Source organism: Agelaius tricolor, unplaced genomic scaffold (assembly GCF_023055355.1).
Source record: "Agelaius tricolor isolate 1412-34295 unplaced genomic scaffold, bAgeTri1.0.p SCAF_11, whole genome shotgun sequence".
Taxonomy (NCBI): Eukaryota; Metazoa; Chordata; class Aves; order Passeriformes; family Icteridae; genus Agelaius; species Agelaius tricolor.
In genome coordinates, this window is record NW_027269271.1 from 19,390,031 (window position 1) to 19,409,119 (window position 19,089).

The 19,089-nt window shown below is 39.0% G+C and overlaps 1 protein-coding gene across 2 annotated transcripts in view; it reads right to left on the reverse strand.

Moving 5' to 3' along the window:
- The window catches only part of AK5 (adenylate kinase 5), an 82,483-nt gene that overhangs the window by 8,478 nt on the left and 54,916 nt on the right, over nt 1–19,089 (reverse strand). For both annotated transcript variants that reach the window (XM_071436480.1, XM_071436481.1), the window contains exons 9-13: nt 15,508–15,550; nt 14,366–14,410; nt 5,619–5,782; nt 4,509–4,625; nt 705–866 (exon numbers count right to left, since the gene is read on the reverse strand). In XM_071436480.1, the coding sequence (XP_071292581.1) occupies nt 705–866; nt 4,509–4,625; nt 5,619–5,782; nt 14,366–14,410; nt 15,508–15,550 (531 nt within the window). The remainder of the gene's footprint in view (nt 1–704; nt 867–4,508; nt 4,626–5,618; nt 5,783–14,365; nt 14,411–15,507; nt 15,551–19,089) is intronic.

The following is a 19,089-nucleotide window of genomic DNA, read 5'->3' on the forward strand; positions in this document are numbered from 1 at the left end:
TCTTTTAGGACAAGACAGAGCAGTAGGACTAAATCTTTCTGTGGCTGAACTAAAGGACAGTTTGCCATGACAGAGCAGAGAAACAAAGAAAGAAAAAACCCCAGAATCCTATGTAAATGAGTCTACAGCTGTGCCAGCTAAGTGCACTTTTTCTTGTTTCTCTTGAAGTATTGATTATAGAATAAAAAGAATGCTTAAAATATCACATCCTGAGCAGGTGCAAACTGAGGCAATTCACTGAAATTAATATAACTATGTTATTTATTCCAGCAAAAAGAATCTCTCTTGTATGAAGGCCTGTTTTATTTCAGGATATACACTGTCAGTTTTGAAAATTTTACTAAAAGGCTTTGGATTAACATAATCTTTCATCCGAATTCTGAAAGCTCTTATATAGTAATAAATCCTAATACTCAAAGAAAAGCTTTCTAGAATTTATTTTAAATAAGAGCTTCTACACAGATGAGTTATTGATTCAGGATATGTTCTCTGACTAAGGATAAATCTGGGGTTTTATTCTTTCAAACTGTACTGTGGAACTCAGAATTTTGCAGAAGTTGCAAACAAACCAGGGAACTGTAAAATGAGAACACCTGAAAAGTGTGGGAACAGTTCATAAATGGTGACATGTCAGTGTTTTCCAAATACTGCTAATATAATTGAAGTAAAAAGCAATCATGTAATTTAAAAGGTCAAGTATTTACCTTGCATAACTGTGTCCTGCTTTCATAGTATGCAATCAGAGGGTTTGATGCTTGGTAGTAGCTTCCAATCCTGTCCTCAGTGGTTTCAGTGTTCTCAGAGCTCTGACTGCTCATGCTTTCTGCAGAGCAGTCCAGGCAGAGCACGAGCTTTGGCTCCCCAATCTAGAGACAAAGGAAAACAACAAATATTCAAAGCACTGGCCCAGCAAAAGAGATTTTGTTTGGATAACACCAAAACAGTCACCAAGGAATTTGTGAGCAAATAGTATTTTTCTATGGGGAAATGATGCTTCTTAACAACCACCCCTCACTGTGGCAGCACGAAGAGATGCCAGCACTGAGGAGCAAGGCTGTGCTTGCCTGGGCTCTACACAGAGAGATAAAGAGATGGGATCTGACAAATCCTGGCTACTTGGACTCAAGAGTGTCAGTTCATTATTTGCTGGATGCAAACAGTACAGGACTTATGCAATACTTGACTCAGTTATATTTGTAGCCTTTTTGTTGTTCAATGTGTGAAAAGGGAGTGGTAAACTTAGCTTAGTATTTCAAGATGCAGTAGCAGGAAATGTTCACATAAAAGTGTACCCACTTGAGATGGAAATGAGTAACAACAGGCTCAGGGACACCATCAAATATTCACAGGAATACATCCTGTGAATTACTTTATGTCACACAGTATTTTATGTCCTTGTTTGCAGTGTACCCACACCATTCCTCCCCATGCTGCAAAGGAGGGATGTGATACATTTCTCTGCATTTTCAAATTGGCAAGTAATTTCCAAATTCTGTGGGAAGCTGGTCATTTAATGCTGTTTGGCTAGTGCCAAACTAGTCATGAGGGAGTCTGTCCTTTAATAAAAATAAATACAGATTTATTTATTTTGATTCTTAGGCCTGGAAAAGGTCATAAATAATCATCTCTTTCTACATTTGATCATAGATATTGCAGTATATTATGGGGAAAAAAGAAATGGCAAGAAGGAGCAAAATGTTCTTTATGGTTTTTCAGGAGAGAGCCAAAAGTTCTAAACACAAATCCTCATCATTCTCTCCCTGAAATACTCAAAATATGTATGTCATTTAGCATAAATCTTGGAATGCACTGTCATGCACCCTGCTCAGGCACAGTACTCTCTGACACAAGATTTTGTATGAACAAAACCTGCTGGGCTGAGTCCAAAGCCATAAATTCCACTGTCTCAAGCAAAATAAAGGTGTTACAGGATCAGTGGGGAAAAGAAGTTTATTTTTCCATGCAGTTATGTATTTAATCCTTCAATGACACGCTCACTCTTTTTCTCATTCCTTCCCTTTCCAGCAGGGATCTGGAAAACACTTTTACAGGAAAAAGTGAGAAGTTTTGGAAAAAGATTACTTCACACTAGTGACAATTACAAAATCATATTTTTACCATGGCTACAGTAAAGAAAGTCTAAATGACTGATATATGGGAATTGTCATTGTTATCTTTGTTGACAGCCCCCAAAGGAAGAAATATTCTAAAGGTAAATATTTCATGTCAGGGCTTCTGCATTTGACTGAGGATGTCTGGATTGTGTTGACCTTTCTACTACCCTTAATGACTTTCTAGGAGAAGCTGAAGTCAAGGGATTATGTCAGACAGTTCAATGAAAGGCTTTTATCTACCCATTTTTTCCACACAGAAAACATTAATGCAATTAGCTGTAGCAGCATGAGTTTGGGGATTAAAAAAGCCAACAAGGCAGTTTTAATAGTGCAAGAGACATAGAGAATTAAAAAAAAGAAAAAAGAAGTGGGCTTAATCAATGATTTAAACAAATGCCCTTTTTGTATAACTGGATTTGGATGGTGAGAAGTTATTTCCTCCCAGTTTTACATGAGGAATTCCATGGTCTGTTCTAAATTAGAATAAATGGGAAATAATTCCTTTTATCAGTTATATCGTCACCTTACAATGAGGATATGAAGGACTCTACTGACTGATAGGATCAGATAATAGCTTCTTGCTTGATACAGTCAGTCTGAGTTGCTTTTGAAAAATGTACATGGTTTTCTTAGAAGTTTCAGTATTGCTATCTGGAATTCAAACCATTACAGAAATATCTTTCTTCCAAACTAAAACCCACAAAAAGTGAAACTAATGCCCTTATCAGGTATTACAGCAATTTTTGTTTTTTTTTTTTAAATTACAATTTTCCTCATACAATTTAGCTTAAATAATACATACCAAACAAGTCTAATGTTTTGGGTCTTTACTCTGTCTCACTGGGTACTTCCTGCCTGGTGCTGTGGAATATATAATCTAAAAATGTTTTTTCACCTTGTAGAAGGACTGAGGAGGGAACAGAGTTTTGTGCTTCTGTAGAATTATGGCTGGGTAAAAATACAATTGCATCATAGAAGGGAATTGGGTTATACTGGCTGGAGAATCTGCTATTTCTACATAGCTCATTCTGTTTATTCTCTGAAACATAAGCATTATTCTTGATGTCTTCTAAATAAAACAGGAAAGAACTGCAGAGCATTAACTCAAAAACGATTCATTGAAAAAAACTTCACAGTTTTACTGAGCAGCTCACAGCCAGCCTGTGCAAAGTGGATACAAGGCACAACAGGGGGGACTTAGCACCTTCAAAACAGTCACTTGAAGTCTTTGTCTTTTACTCCAAATGCCAAATGTAGTCCAGGACTAGGGGATCTTTTGCTGCTTTCAGGGAACTTAAGGAGCTCTGCTTCAGCCTGGGATGCATTAGGACTTACTTGCCTGCAATACCTCAGTGCAGGACACCCCAACCTCTAAATCCCACTTCATAATACAGAGGAGTGTCCACAGGACACCAACATGTATGCCTACCAGAGAAATAGCACTGCTGAAATAGCTCCTCCTCAGACACAAAATGAGAGAAATCTCCAGCATCTTTTTAATAGTCTAAAGCATTTTATTAAAGGGACTAGTAAGTCAACATTTCTGTAAATGGCTTCTATAGCAAATCCCATTGCTCATTATTTTGTCTGGCTTCTGATGCCTAAATCTTGGTAAGCTTTTATGGTAATCAACTAAATAAATAAAGCAGCTAAAGGCTCAGTGAGAAAACAGGGGATTCACTAAAGTTTTATTACCTTATATACTTGTTTAGGACATTTTTGGAGTGTAATATGATGTAACATAGATTATCTATTATCCCTAATTCACCACTTCTTTTCTCCCAAGCCCTGGCAGATTCATTCATAGTCTTAGACAGAGTATTTCCTGCAGGCTGAGAAATGCACGGCTGAGGCTTCTCACGAGGTCTCAGCACATACTGGGGAAATCGAGAGCTCTCGGAGCTGCCACGCAGGCACTTGCAGAACGCTCTTTTTATGGCTGTGCCACCTGTTACTCACCACAAAAATTAAATCTGGTTTGGCTGCTGCAAGTGACAGCAAGCTTTAGCAGAGCTGGCTTACTGGTAATAAATATTAACTGTGAAGATAAATAATTTTATGATCGTGCATCAGATTTTCATGAGAAGTACAGCACTATCCACTAGAACCAGAAAACTGGTTCTAAAATTATGTTTTCCCCAAAATGTGAATTGTTTCTGATTTACATTAAATTTAGAAAAAATCAGCCTCTACTTCTCCTTGTATTCTAGATTCCTTATAGGTAAGGGCAACAGCTAGATTTGCTATACTGATGGGGTGCCAAAATTTCAGTGATCAGCAGCACAGCTCTCCTGGATTGGCTTTTTACACGTCCCTGCTGCAATCAGCTGAAGAGAGGGACTGAAGCAGCACAGAATTACAGGAGTTACAGCAGCATTACAGTTGTATGGTCACCTTGCTCTCAAACTCTTCTGCATCTTTCAACTCTTGGGGATACCCATCAATCAGAAATCCTTTTGTGTCCCCTAGCTTGGAAACCATGGCTTCCTTCAGTAGCTCCAGAACAATACCCTGTATAGGAAAGAGAGGGAATTAGTTGGTTAATTAAAAAGAGAGATTGATACCTTTGTTTGTTGCACTGACTTTGGTCCTACACCCTTGAAAACAGCTCTGTGAATGCAGGTGTTTTTCTTGTCCTGCAGGCAGCAGGCCACCCTGCTTTTTATGCTCTCAGGACCGGCGATGCTGCACAAATGTGATGTTGCAATCCACCCAAGATTTCCCAAAATGCCCTCCAGATAGGTCAGAATATTTCATAGTTTCAAAATGAATGTTAATACCTGTGAAACTCCAGAGTACTGCTGCAGTACTCTTTTCCAAACTGATTGCATTTTGCTATGTCACTGGTCTAATTATATTACATGGAAAGTGACCCCATCTGACCAAACACACTGAAGAGCAAAGCAATCAAAATCAAGCCTGAGCACAGCTTTTAGTTTCCCCTGAGCAAAATTTCCCAGTATCTTTCATTAACAAACACATCCTCTGACCTAGCTGCAGTCGCTGAATACCCACCAAGAGTTGGGACTGTGGACCTGCCATGTAAAAGTCAGGTCCAGCTGAGAACAACATCCTCTGCCTTCACAATCTCCATTAAGCTGCAGTCCAGCTACTCTGGGATGTCAGCCAGCTCTGCAGGGAACTGCTGCAGGTACTGTAATTTAAAATACCTGCCAGGAGGACCAGCTCTGAATCTGAAATGTAACGCTATAAAAAGGACATAAAGTTTCTGTTTCTTGTACTTACACTTACATTTTGCAATGCATCTGTCTCACTGTATTTCATGTCTGATATATTGCCTATGTGAAACATAAAGAAATACTGGCACTGAAAAGGGAAACAAGTGCCATGGATTTGGCAAAGAGGAAATGTCTCCCTGAGGTTACAGATTAATTTTACTGAAATGGGAACCATCAGCTCCAGTATCTATTTCACTGGTTTAGACAATATACCTACCATGGCCTTTGTTTAACCATTAGAACCCCAAATAAAACCATCACTCACGCCAGGCACAGGTTCACCACATTCCACAATGTCTTTGATCAATTTACTTCTCTCTGATAATGACAATAATTCATTTTGGAGAAGGTCACTAGTGGACAGGTGAGTAAATCCGTATTTCTTGGCTAGCTGTTCACATTGGCTACCTTTGCCAGAGCCAGGCCCACCTATGTGAGGGAAAAAATAACTAGAATTAGAAAAGAACAAAGATCTTCCAATTCTCAAACTGTACCCACCAAGAAAATGGGAGGAAATTGATGACACTGACTGTTTTGAAATTTTTTTTTTTTTTTTTTGGTAGAGAAAATATCTGCAGTAGAACAAGTCATATACCTATATATCCCTCTGATACAACTACAGTGCTGGCTGAAAAATGTGTTGAAGTTGAAGGAGTCACAACAGTGTGAAATCACTAACAGAGGAGAACCTGTTCCTAAAACACCATTAGCATGTTAAGGAAAAACATGAAACAGCCTGTGGAAAAGGGTATTTCACTCTGCACTCGTTCAGTTTGACAGCTGCAACAAATTGTAGCAAGTAATGTTCACTGCAGCACCGTGAGGGGAATAACAACGAGGGCCCGCCTGCACCTGCCCACAGGAGCTGTGGGAGACAGCGCCAGGAGGGGAAGGGCACTGACCCGGGAATGCTGGGGTGTCCCCCTGGCAGGAATGGCTCCTCCAGCCTCCTGCTTCCCTGGCCAGCCAGCAGCCTCAGCTGAGAGCCCAGAGCTCTGCCTGTGCCGCTCTGCAGGTGCAGGCGCTGCCTGGCCCAGCTCCTCCATGCAGGCGGCCGCTTCTCCCTCCACTCCAAGGCTGCAGCACGGAAGCCATGGCATGGAAAGCCATGGCGTGGAAGGCCACAGCATGGAAGGTCTCTCTCTTCAGGCTCCTGCTGAGGCATTGCAGCCACCCCTGCCTGGCTGGAGAGAGGGACAGCCCACAGAACCTTCTGGAAACCAGGTGTCCCAGGGCAGTGCCGTCAGCGCCGCTGGCATAGCTGAGGTGAGGCCCTGAGGCGCCATGGCGGTGCCAGGGCATGGCGGGCGGGAAGGCCAATTCCTGCTGGGAGTTTGTGGAGAAACCTCACTGCCTGTAGCAGCAATTCTGCAGCCTTTGATGGATCTGTTCAGAAGATCTACTGCAGTAGGAGGTAATTACAGCCTTGGAGGGAGACAATGCTCGAACTCTTTTCAGTAGGGTTTTTTCAGCAGGTGACCTGTGTTATTTATCAAATGCTGGGACTTGCCGGTAGGGCTACACAGCTCTGCTACATTCATTTAAGAGGCTAAAAAATATGATGCTTTCCTGTTTCCTTATCCTTCCACAAACAAATATAGGAATAACACATTCACAATAGAATGATTTTAGCACTGTCTCTTGCCTCACTTGAACTTTCTTCTAACTTTTACATTCAATGTAAGAAATAATTGCTCTGAGCATATAATTTTCAGAGAAATTACAGTACTGTAGCTGAGACTAAAAATTGGGTCACAAAGGAGTAGCATCAAAGGAAGGGGTTTGTGTTCTGTGATGTGCAGTCTTTTACTTCAGCTTCACAAGGAGAATAAACAGACTCTGGTGTGAGAATCACACCTGTGCTACAATTTTTCTACAACTATCTTTGTTGCAGGCTTATCTTCTGGCCAATGTGGGTTGCATCTTGTTTTTCTGTTGCCATAATATGAAGAACATTATTGTTTTCTAAAAACACTAGTTGAAAGAAAACAAGGAAAAAATAGGAGTGGCTATAAAGAAACAGATGTAACAAAATTACAGGCAAATTACTAGTAATGAATCCCTTAAATATCAGAGTGGCAATTAATTGTATTTCTGGCCTGTGCTGGGGTTTTTGTAGATCAGTAAATGTAAAATGTTTACACATTTTGTCTCCTGGCCCTTGAATATGCTAACAGTGCAGTAATTTAATCCTATTTATTTGGTGTATATATGCAGTATTAAAAAAACCCAGCTGTAAAGATTATTACATTCTTTTTCTTATATAACTGTTTCTCTTCTGAATGCAGAGCCCAATGAGAAGTTTCATAATTTCTACTCATACACAAAATTACTAAATCTCGTATTAGAAATAACAATACAAGGACATTTTTTGGTTTTTAGCAGGTAAATATTCAGAAAATTTGATGTGCTTCTAATACCTTTGTGTGTTAGTATTTTAAAAGAGAACACTGTAAGAATGGCAGAATATGCAGGGCATACACCATAATGAGTGTTTCTCCAAAACATTAATTAAAATGGCCATTTTTTTATAGAAGAGTTCAAACAAAGCAGAGATAACATGCTTAGCTCTTTAAAGAGTAAAACCATATTTGATTAAGTTATGTGCTAAAATTGGTAGTTTTTATGGCCACTGGTATTAATTTAGATTCATCTCATGAGTAGCAGAGCATCCCACTGCTTGACAAATGCATACAACCCACTTTATCAAGTCTTGTGCTTTCTTATCCATGAATGAGACCACAGTTCTTGCTTGGCATGATCTGAGAAGAGGCTGAATTCCCCAGGAAGTTCAGCATTGAGGGCTGAGCACAACTTGGCCTTTACACCAGTATTAATTTACATGTCTGAAATAAAAGTATTACCTTGTCTCCCTCTGAAGTTCCTTAATGTGACTGAAATAGAGCTATTCAGGTGAGAAAAGATGTGAAAGTGCATTTTCTTACTAATTAAGTGTTGCCTTCTTGCTCAGATTACATACTTAAAACACTGCTACATAAGCAGCTTTAACAGCAAATTAATCCTGCAGCCATGAAGCTCACAGTGAATTTATAGTGTTACAAAAATTGTACCTGGTCTTTTAGTGGATATTCTTCTTAAATCTATTCATTTTTCTAAAGAAAAAAATAATGTGAAGAAAGTTTATCTGGAATAACAGCTGCATATGAAACACGACAAAGGCTAGCAAAAAGATCTTTTCAGTTAAGACTTCACTGCAACTTGTTACAGTGTTTTTCATATGGAAAATATTTAAGGCATTGAAAAAGGCAATCGAGTTTTCCCAGTGGCTCAATTGTTCATAGAAAAATATATCCCCACTTTTGTTGTGAAGGCGTAAGATTCTTTGTGAACACTGTTATTTTTTCTCTATGCTGTCATCTTGTGATCTGCCTACGTATACTTGGGGAAAAAAAAGTGTAGGTTCATGATAACTTGTTATTCAGATTAATCATGTTGTCTTCTGATTTCTATATATGTTATGCAGAGAAAAAAAGCTAAAGCCTAGAAAACAGCCAGAGGAATTAGGAGTGTGATGTGACCTGTAGGACAATATAGAACTGCCAGCAGTTCTTCAATATTAGCATGCTTTTGTATTTTCCTAGTATTGCTCAGTGCAGTGGACCTTGCTTTAAAGCTCATTTGGCAACTTAATAAAAATCCAAAAATTGCAGGTAAAGAAATTAAGAACATTGTATTAATCAGTGAGATTATTCTTGGAAACAGAACTCTTTGAGTGTCCCTTTGTGCTTTTTGATACAAATGGTAAGCAAGAATATGGAACCAGAGTACTAACACAGAAATTAAATGCAGTTCTCTATATTGCTTTTCTGCAGACACAGCCAGATTAAAAAGTCCATGCAATCCCTTAGAGCAATATTCCCTTCCATTATGTTGATTCATTGGCCTGTGAGAGGGGATCTTCTGGTAAAGAACTTTCTGGCAGCACTGCTGACTTAGGTGGTTACTTTTTAAATTATTGACTGCAGAAATGCTTCACAGAGAGTCCTTCAAGGGGAGAAAAAGAGCGTCTCCGTGGGTGCAGTAACAACCAATTGCCCAAGCAGCACTTCTGGGTGTTCAGCTGCAGTCAGCCCTGGATCAAAGGTCTCAGCTCTCCCCCCTCCTGCCCAAATGTCCCCCAGAGTGGGAAGGCCAAGGAGCCTGGGCATGTGACTGAAATGAACAGCTCTGATCTAGAGCACAACATCACCAGCAGAGAATTAATGATGACAGAGAGAGCTGGGACTGCTGCTGTGAGTGAGCAGGGCCAGGAACACGCAATATGAGCAGCGCATGGACCGGCTTTGCTGCCAGAAACACTGCTAGAGCAAAAGTGTCATGCAGGCAGACTGAGATGCCTCTATTTTAAATCTTACAAGTTTATTATATACCAAAATATCATGAGCATTTATATAAAAAGCCAGCAGTAGGATTTACAAGACAGTCCCACTATTTATTTTAAAATCTATCAATTTCAAGACCTTGTTATCATAATGAGCATCATCCCTGTATCAGGGAGAAGTGCCTACAGGGGAAATCTAGCTGCACAAGAGAGCCTCAGAAGTCTGAATTGAAACCAAAATAACCCCAGTCAGTCTATCCCTAAATTCAAGCAAAAATTTTGGATTACTTGATCAGTTTGGCAGTTTTACCAATGCTACTTGGATTTTATAGACAAGTAAAAATAAGCCTTAACTTCAAAATATGGTATTTGAAGGCTTCTCAATAGCACCTCATCTGCTGTTCACAAATTATTTTAGTCTAAGTGAAGCCATACAGGAATTGTACTATTACTTAACAACAACAACAAAAAAGGCCTCAACACTTTCTTTGTATTTCTTTTTTCTGAGAAATTATTTTTCATTAGAAAACAACGAGTTGTGCATGTTGGCAGAGTAATGCAATATCCTGGGACATCAGTGAGTTTTCATCCTTCTTAAAGAAAATGTGAAGTTTATTTCACAGGAAGTCAGGGAAATCAACCTTGCACAGCATCCACAGTTAGCTTGGACTGACTGGGGGTTTAATTATCAGTACTGCTCATTCTGTGCTTTTCTGATTGCAGGTATTGTAGCATAATTTACAATGGAAGGGACCTCATCTGGTTAAACCTTATACTCAAAGCAGGCCTAAATTAATGATAAATTGAATTAGGTTATGTTATTTAAGGTCTGACATACCTGGGACAAATAAAGAGTTTGAGTTTTGTGATATATTACTTGTTGAATTTTGGTGTGTGTGCAAGCTCTGTCTCTGATAATGTCTACTTCTAGGTGTAAGTGGTGAGAATATCTTCCGTGTCAGCTAAAAAGCTGGTCTTTCTTACACTGAGTTTAAGCAATTACCAGATTTAGATCATCAACAAGAATATAACAAAGATTCTGTAGAGGAGAGTGGTTACATTAGCTAAGCTTTAAACACCTCATTTACAAGTCAGCAGGGAGTTTGTTTCTGATCCAAAGCGCAGAAAGATTCCTGAACCTCCGGTTTTACTTTCAGGCTCAGCTGAAGCCAACTGTTTTGTGAAGCTCCTGCAGAGGCCAGGGAGGGGGAATGCTCCCAGAAACTGTGCTATGGATGACACTTCTGTGGATGCAATATGGAATATTACAGTAGTTAAGAATTAGAAGATCATTCAACATTCATTGTGGTTAAAATTGATGACATAGGTTTTTTTGTTTGTTTTTTTTTGTTTGTCTTTTAATGACTGGCAATGATTACTTAAGTTTTGAATATTTATTAGAGCATCACCCAATTTTATCTTTGTGCCTCTTTATATTTTTTCTTCTTTGAATTTTACTTTGCTGGCCAAATTTATCTTTGTTTTTCCTCTTTTATTATCCTGCTGTTTTCTCTTATATTTTTTACTTGATTGTACTCTTTCTCTGCTTTACAATATGAATAGAACATTGACATTGTTGCTTAATTAATCCAACTTGACTGTTATTCCAATTAATTCCTACATTAGCTCTAATGTAAACTTTTGCTAATTAAATGATTTCTTTTTCTTTCCCTTTTTGGAAAATTTTCAAGGGTAATTAGTGGGAGAGGGAACTGCCTGTTTCTTTCCCTTTGTCATAAACAGTATCTCTGTTTGTCAGGTATGGCAGATGGTGCATTCATTTTGATTTGTTTGCAAACTTCTTCAAATGTACGTGTTTAAAATTCTAGCTTCAAAACACCTTTATAAGCATCTTGTTATTTCCTCATGAAATAATACACACCTATGTAATGAGTCAACATCCTTAGTGACACCTGAGCCCAAGACAGTTTTTCCCATTCCAGTATCCCACAGCAGCCTGCTCTGACCCAGCTCCTCTGCTCCCTCTCTAGTCAGGGTATCATGGACTGAACATCTCTAGCACTGCTCACTGCAGCAGAGCACTTTAACCACTGACATTTGGGGCTTTTTTCCCCATCCCCAACAGTTTTGTTCTGCTTCTGTAAGATTTCTTCGTATTTTTCTTTCACTGTTGTACCATTCACAATGATCAGATTCCAGCTCTTGACTGACGTTTCCTGCCTGCACAAACGTGTGTGCATGTGGGTAGTGTGTATAAAGCTAAAGCTGGAGTGGCTGTGGATCAACAGGTGATCCCTGCAGATTTAACTGCCTGAAAAGGACTCAAGGCCAAAGAGCTTGTGGCCACTCCAACTTAGCTGCTGCAAGAACTCTGTCTCTGGGAATAGCATTTACTTTCACTACCTAAGTCGAATAAGGTCAAGATTTTGCAGAAAAATGAGCAACCATGGAGCTCTCATTTTGTTCAAAAAACCCCAACAAACCCACAAAAAACCTCTCACTCTTCTCATAAGACTTTAAGAAACTTTTTCAGGGGTGCAAGGATGGGAGTGGAGATGGAGGTATTTTGGGAAAAAGAATAAATCATTCTAGATTTTTTTTTTGAAAATTAACCCACATTTGGACTCAGTAAAACTTTTCATAATAATCTTTTTAACAAAGAAAACTGTGTTTTCATTAAGGCACAATTTATCTCTGCACCCAGAAAGCATTTACTAGAAAATCAGAGCAGGAATAACTAGGAAAAAGGTGTGATTTCAATTTGAAGCTGCAAGATGGCTACTGGATGTCCTAGAAAAATTATAAATGAGAATTCAAAATGACTCCTTGTAAAATAAAAAGATTCCCAGAGGCAAATGAAAAATATACTTTACCATGGACAATTTCAGAGGCAATATTACTTGAGTGTGTTCTCATTTTTTTTCTTAAAAACCTGTTTGTACAAACCCAAATGATTTTTTTTTCAATATGATACGTGAGACAGAATTAAAATTTTTCACTGTAGTGACTAGCAGGAAGGTGTACATCAGTAAGCATAGATTACAGTTTGCTTAAAGGACTGAAAATTAGGTTTTATGCACCCTTCTCTTAAGAAAAAGTCTCCAGTGAACTCTTCAGTAACCTCATTTTACTTTTTCAAACACATAAAAATTGAGTTGCAATAAATTGAGTTAACTTGTATTTGGCATAAGAGAGCATGAGATAAAATTGCAACATGAGAACACTCTTTTAATAGAATCTTTTAGGTTGCAAGGAAGTTCTTGGAATCATTTATTCAAACAACTGTGTTACACAGGGATCAGCTATAGCAGGTTGATCTGAACTCTGTCAGATTGGGGTTTGAACATCTGTAAGCATGGAGACCCTACAGTTTCTGGGCAACTTGTTCCAGTGTTTGACTACCCTCATAGTAAAAAAGTGGTTTTTGTGTTCAGGCGAAATTGAATGCATTTTAAGTTGTCCCATTTTCTCTTCTCCTGTCACTGGCTACTACTGAGAAATTCAGGCTCCCTCATCTTCATTCCCTCCCATCAGGTAATTATTTATACTTAATGGTAAAATCCTCTGGAGCCTTCTCTTCTCCAGGCTGAATAGTCCCAGTTCTCTCAGCCTCTCCTCAAATGACAGATGCTCCTATTCCTCAAATATCTTTGTGGTCCTGCACCACACTCTCTCCAGTAAATCATTATCTTTCTTGTACTGGGAGCCCAGACTGGACACAGTGCTCCAGATGCATCCACATCAGTGCTGAATAGGGAGAAAGGATCATCTCCCTCAACCTGCAGGTATTGGAATGCTTTTTGATGCTTCTTGAGTTCTGGTTCTGAATGAAACTTCCATTCACTTATTAATTTTGGAAGTTTTGTAATTTTTATTTCCCCAGGAAAAACAATGCACAAATTGATTTAGTTTTATGTAGAATCCCCCATGTTCTGGTATCTGTCCTTAGGTCCTTGGAAATGTGTGTTCCTCCTCTGGATTGTAAAGCAGTTCTAACAATTGCTCAATACAAAAGCAATTATTCTTTCCAAGTAATTAGTACCAAGCTTTAAAATCAATCTTCTGGTTATAATTTGTTTTAAAAGACTGCTCCAAGTTTATGCTAATTATATTACTCACATTCATGTGATAAAAGGCATTAACATGGTGCTTTTACTCTGTGGATTTCCAAAGGCAATATAAAAGTAAACCCTGAACCTGCAGAGCTTCAGTGCTGAGGATCATGCCTGGTGAGCAGCCTGTTGGCTTTTAACATGATGCTGAACACATGCAGAATTGAAACCTGTATCTAACAGAAGTTGCCTCACAAGTAAGGAAGGGAAGAGACCTGATACTTTCCAGCCAAATCTTAAACTTCTGAGTTACAATCCAATTTAGTAAAATTTTAATTAGTGCTGGTGAGGCAGCTTTGGTGTGGGAAGGCACAACTTAACTGTAACTGCAAAAGAATTAAGGTTATTTTGAACATGTTCACAATCAAAGGAGCTGCCTGCTCTGAGCTTTACACAACTGTTGATAGTATGGTTAGACCCAAGTTAATTACATATTATTAAATCCTAGCTGCCTTTCAAAAGACTAAACCAACATTGGAGAATAAATGTTCTCAGCCAATCTATTTTCCTAAATAAATAAATAAATCAATCACATAATCAAAGCTAAATAACATGGGAATATTCAAGAGTAGCAGTTAAATTAGGAATCCTACTTACCGACAACAAAAATGATGTTTGATTTCCTTAGATCTTCTGAAAAGTCTAAAATGAAAACAAAAATTCTTTAGTGGCAGGAGCTACTAATTTTAATGCCAGCTACTTACCACACCAAATTGTGTAACACTCATGCAAGGGGATCTGCTTTTACTAGATTTACTTTCTGCTATAAAAAATAGATATGCTTTCTCCATTCCAAAAGGAGCTATTATCCACAAGTCTATTAATCTCTCAGTTTCATAGTTGTCATTGCAGATATGATAAAGACATTTTACCTGAAAATAGACCTTGCAATACACATCAGTTCTTTAAAAAAAGAAAGAAGAGAGAAGCAGATTCATCTTGATGTAATAATGTGATGTAATGCCTCCTCAGCCACTGCAGTTTCTACTGAGCATATTATTGCATTATAATTGCTATAGAATCTTGTCCACCTCCCATTTACATTTTATACTCTCTGAAATGTAGTTCTAAATTCCTGTGAGCCCCAAATTCAGCCAAATAATAACCATCTTAGCTGAAATCCAGGCAATACACTCACCAAAACTACGGTGTGTATTACAGTTTTGACTGAGAATGTACCTTTTGAAAAAGCAATTCCTCCTGGTCTGAGTCCCAGCCACTGCACTGATTATACAGTACAGAGGGTGATCTTGCACCATGTGAGCCTGCTGAAATTTTATTATGTCTTTGAGTTAATCACTTACAAGACACATATCTGATTTTGTTAATCACATACAAGACGCCTCATACAATTTTTGGGGTTTATTTTGTGGTGTGTAGATCTCTTATTACAAAAAATCATTAGCCATGAAAAGTCTTGCTTTATCCTTTCTTTCTCTTAGACTCTCCTTTCCAAGGAGACTTTCATAACTGCCAATTTCTGAAAACACCTATGAGATTTGATGCTGATTAACAGTAGTATTTTCTAATAATTTTTGATCCAGCCAAAAGAGTATAGAAATGTGTTTTACAAACTTAAAATTTCATTTGAAAGAATTCACATGATAAAAATCCCTTGAGGCATAAAGTTCACAATACAAATCACCTGAGTTCACTTTACTTTCTAATTAACTATTTAAATAACGGGAAATCAAAGGTTTCAAAATGAAATGGCAATTGACACTGAAAATGAAACTCACCTCCTGTGCTCTCATAACCAGAAAAACTTGACTGATCCTCCTCCTGTTAATTAAGCAATTGACAAATTGAAATGGATATTCTGCATAGTTTGCATTTCTTCTTATATCTGCTTATCTATATATCTTAATATGTATTTCTCTAAGGTCTCAGTTTTGATCTATGTTGAGATATGGTTTACAGTGTCACAGAAATGCTGTTAGTGCTGTTGCAGTTGCTAGAACACGAGCACAGAGAACCCAAGATATCTTGAGATGATTCAGTATCCCATATAATTGAGTGGAGTTCCTCAGGGTTGGGAATGGGGACTGGTGTTGTTTAACATCTTTGTTGGTGACAGGGACAGTGGGACCAAGTGCACCCTCAGCAAGTTTGCCAATGACACCAAGCTTGCTGGAGGGAAGGGATGGCATCCAGAGGGACCTGGACATGCTTGAGAGGTGACCTAATGGAGTTCAGGGCCAAGTACAAGGTACTGCTCCTGCCTCAGGGCAATGCCAAGCACAGTTACAGGCTGGGTGGAAAATGGATCCAGTGCAGTCCTGGGAAAAAGGACTTGAAATCATTGGTGGATGAGAAGCTCCACATGACCCATCAATGTGCATTTGCAGCCCAGCAGGCCAACTGTGTCCAGGGCTGCACCAAAGGCAGCGTGGGCAGCAGGCTGAGGGAGCAGATTCCACCTCTCTGCCCTGCCCTCATGAGACCCCACCTGGGCACTGCTCCCGGCCCTGGGGCCCCAGCACAAGGGCAGGGACCTGCTGGAGTGAGTCCAGAGGAGCCCACAAAGATGCTCAGAGGGCTGGAACACCTCTCCTAGGAGGACAGGCTGAGAGAGTTGGGGCTGTTCAGCCTGGAGAGGTCTCTGCAGAGACCTTACAGCAGCTTCCCAGGACCTGAAAGGGGCCTGCACAGAGCTGGAGAGGGACTATTTCCAAGGAGATAGAGTGACAAGGGGGAATGGCTTTACACTGAAAGACAGTAGGTTTAGATGAGATCTTGGGAAGAAATTCTTCACTGTGAGGACAGAGAGGCACTGGAACATGTTTCCCAGAGATGTTATAGATGACCATCCCTGGAAGTGTTCAAGGCCAGGCTGGATGGGGCTTTGAGCAACCTGGTCTAGTGCAACATATCCCTGCCTGCTGGGGGTTTGGAGCAAGATGATCTTGAGGGTCCCTTCCAACCCAGGCCCTTCTCTGCTGTAATACTGGTTTTGTGAGGAATGGCTCTTCAGTGTCCAAATGCACAATTCCCACATGATATGTAAGCAATCAGTGTGCATTCTGAATTTCTTCTGAAGTCACTATAGTATGATCAGCTGTTAATAGTGAGAAAGCAATATTGGAGAAACTTCTAAAAGCGAGCTATAACATAAAGATGGCATTGGTCTTTAATCTCAAATGTGTTTACCTTCTGAATGTAACACAAACTACAAGTTGTTATAGAGGCTGTTCAACTACAGGGAGGGACTACAACAGGAAAATGGCGGATGTAGCATGTTTTGTCTTCTGAGATTCAGCCACTTAAAATTATTTTGTGACTGTATATTACAATCAATGAGAAATTACAAATATTGGCCAGCAAGACTGTCAGAATGGGAATTCTTTATTGTTCTGATAAGTGAGAATTATATATATGCTGGACATAGTCTAGGTTATGAGGTGTAAATATACCCACATCAACAATGCTTTAGCCTGGTCTGTAAAATATCCATAATAGCATTGACAGTAACTCATCCTCATGTGACAGTATTACATCATCAGTGCCTAACATCAGCATGAAACATGTTATGTGAGTCATCTCAGTAGCATATGGCTATCAAGCCATCGCTTCTGGCAGCACAGCTCTCAGAAATAGCCACCTTTAAATGTGTAGAGCTACAGGAGTAGATGAAGTGACATGAACTGCAAGGTGACTGGAATGGGTAAACTGCTGCCCACTGTAATTTGCAGGGCTCATGCACTACCCTTGCAGGTTTCTCCTTGTATTCCCATCACCACTGAAAATGAAGTACTCTTCATTAGGCTGAAGTACCATTACACTGGTTACACAAATTATTTTCATTTTTTGATTCACAGTAATTCTCAGCCTATTACTGCAGCAGAAGAACTGCTGTCTTAAAAAAAAGAAAGGTGTCATTTTCAAATGAGAAATTATTCTCTTTCCTACATTTCAAGTGACAATATTAACCCTATGTCCATTATTTTTGCATGTAATAATACAATCAAATAATTGACCCTGCAAAGCATATATTGCATGCAAAAGGCTTCATTTTAGATTCTGCTTCTTATAATGCCTTTGAAAGTTTATGGATCAAAATCCTTTTAGGCACTAAGTTTAGAGTAAAATTACTTTAAAAATCTGGATCAGAATTCCAAGCTTACAATCAAATTATAGAATTGGAAGCAGCATTACTGCTTTCAAGTTTTGCTGTTGTTCTCCCCTACGATTGCAGAAACTGAATCCAACCAGTTTTTGTGCTGATCTGTGTGAGGAGCTAGATGTGCTGTTTGGCTGGAGGTCCCTTACAAAGAGTGACAGTCTGGCATCCTGTTTAATACAGTCTCTTTATGTTTGCATTTGACAGTATTTGACAGAAAGACTCAAAGATTGAGTCTTTTTAGCAAGTAGGTCTCTAAACTGTGAATGGCTTGGCCTGTATCAGGCTGAACACACTGCTCTGCCTCCTTCCCAGAGCTCTTTGGAAAATAACTGTGGGATTTAGCAAGTGATCACATAAGGCAAAGTCCCTCCAGTTAGATAGCAAATGGTATTTGACACCAGACTGCCATCAGCAATACAGTGATTTAGCAGCAGTCTCTGTACTCTCAGTATAGCTGTTTCCATGTACTTGAAAGCAAAGTGAGGAAGATTACATCTCGTAATGAGCTCTGAAGAAAGATAGGTAGTTTGTAATTTCATATGCCTTTACAGTCAAGTTATATTTCTAAATATTATCTGGAAACATATCCATTAGTGGAGCACAGATGTCTGTGTAACTACTTAAACAATATCAACAGTACATTAAAATAATTGCTAATTAGAGAAGTTTGCTGCCTGTAAAGAATCACTTATTTGAGATTTGTCTTTAGAGTTGGAAAACACGGGCTTTTGACTGCCATTTTACTTGCCACTTGTGTTGTAATTAGTAAATATCTGACTGGTAGTAGATACTTCATTGGTTAATGACTTTGCAGTTACTGTCATTGCTAGGTTGTGAGGTAAGTCCACAGAATCATAGAATGATTTGGGTTGGAAGTTCATCTAGTTCCAACCCACCTAATTTCTGTAGTAACAAACTATGACAGTAAGTCTTAGCAAACAATAATGGAATGATACAGAATTCTTCAGAAGTTTCAATTTTGCTGCCAATGAATGAGTACTCATAAGGCATATCAATAAAATAGATTTCATTTTTTAATCTACTGAAGGGACATTTTCCTCATGAGGACTTAGTGACAGCTGTTATGAATGTCAGTTACCTGATGAAATGTGAAAGCTTTCCTGTTACCCAGTAATAACCTCTGCTCCAGTCCTTGCGTGTTTTAGTTGGGGTTTTGTTTCTTTTGTTTTACATGGAC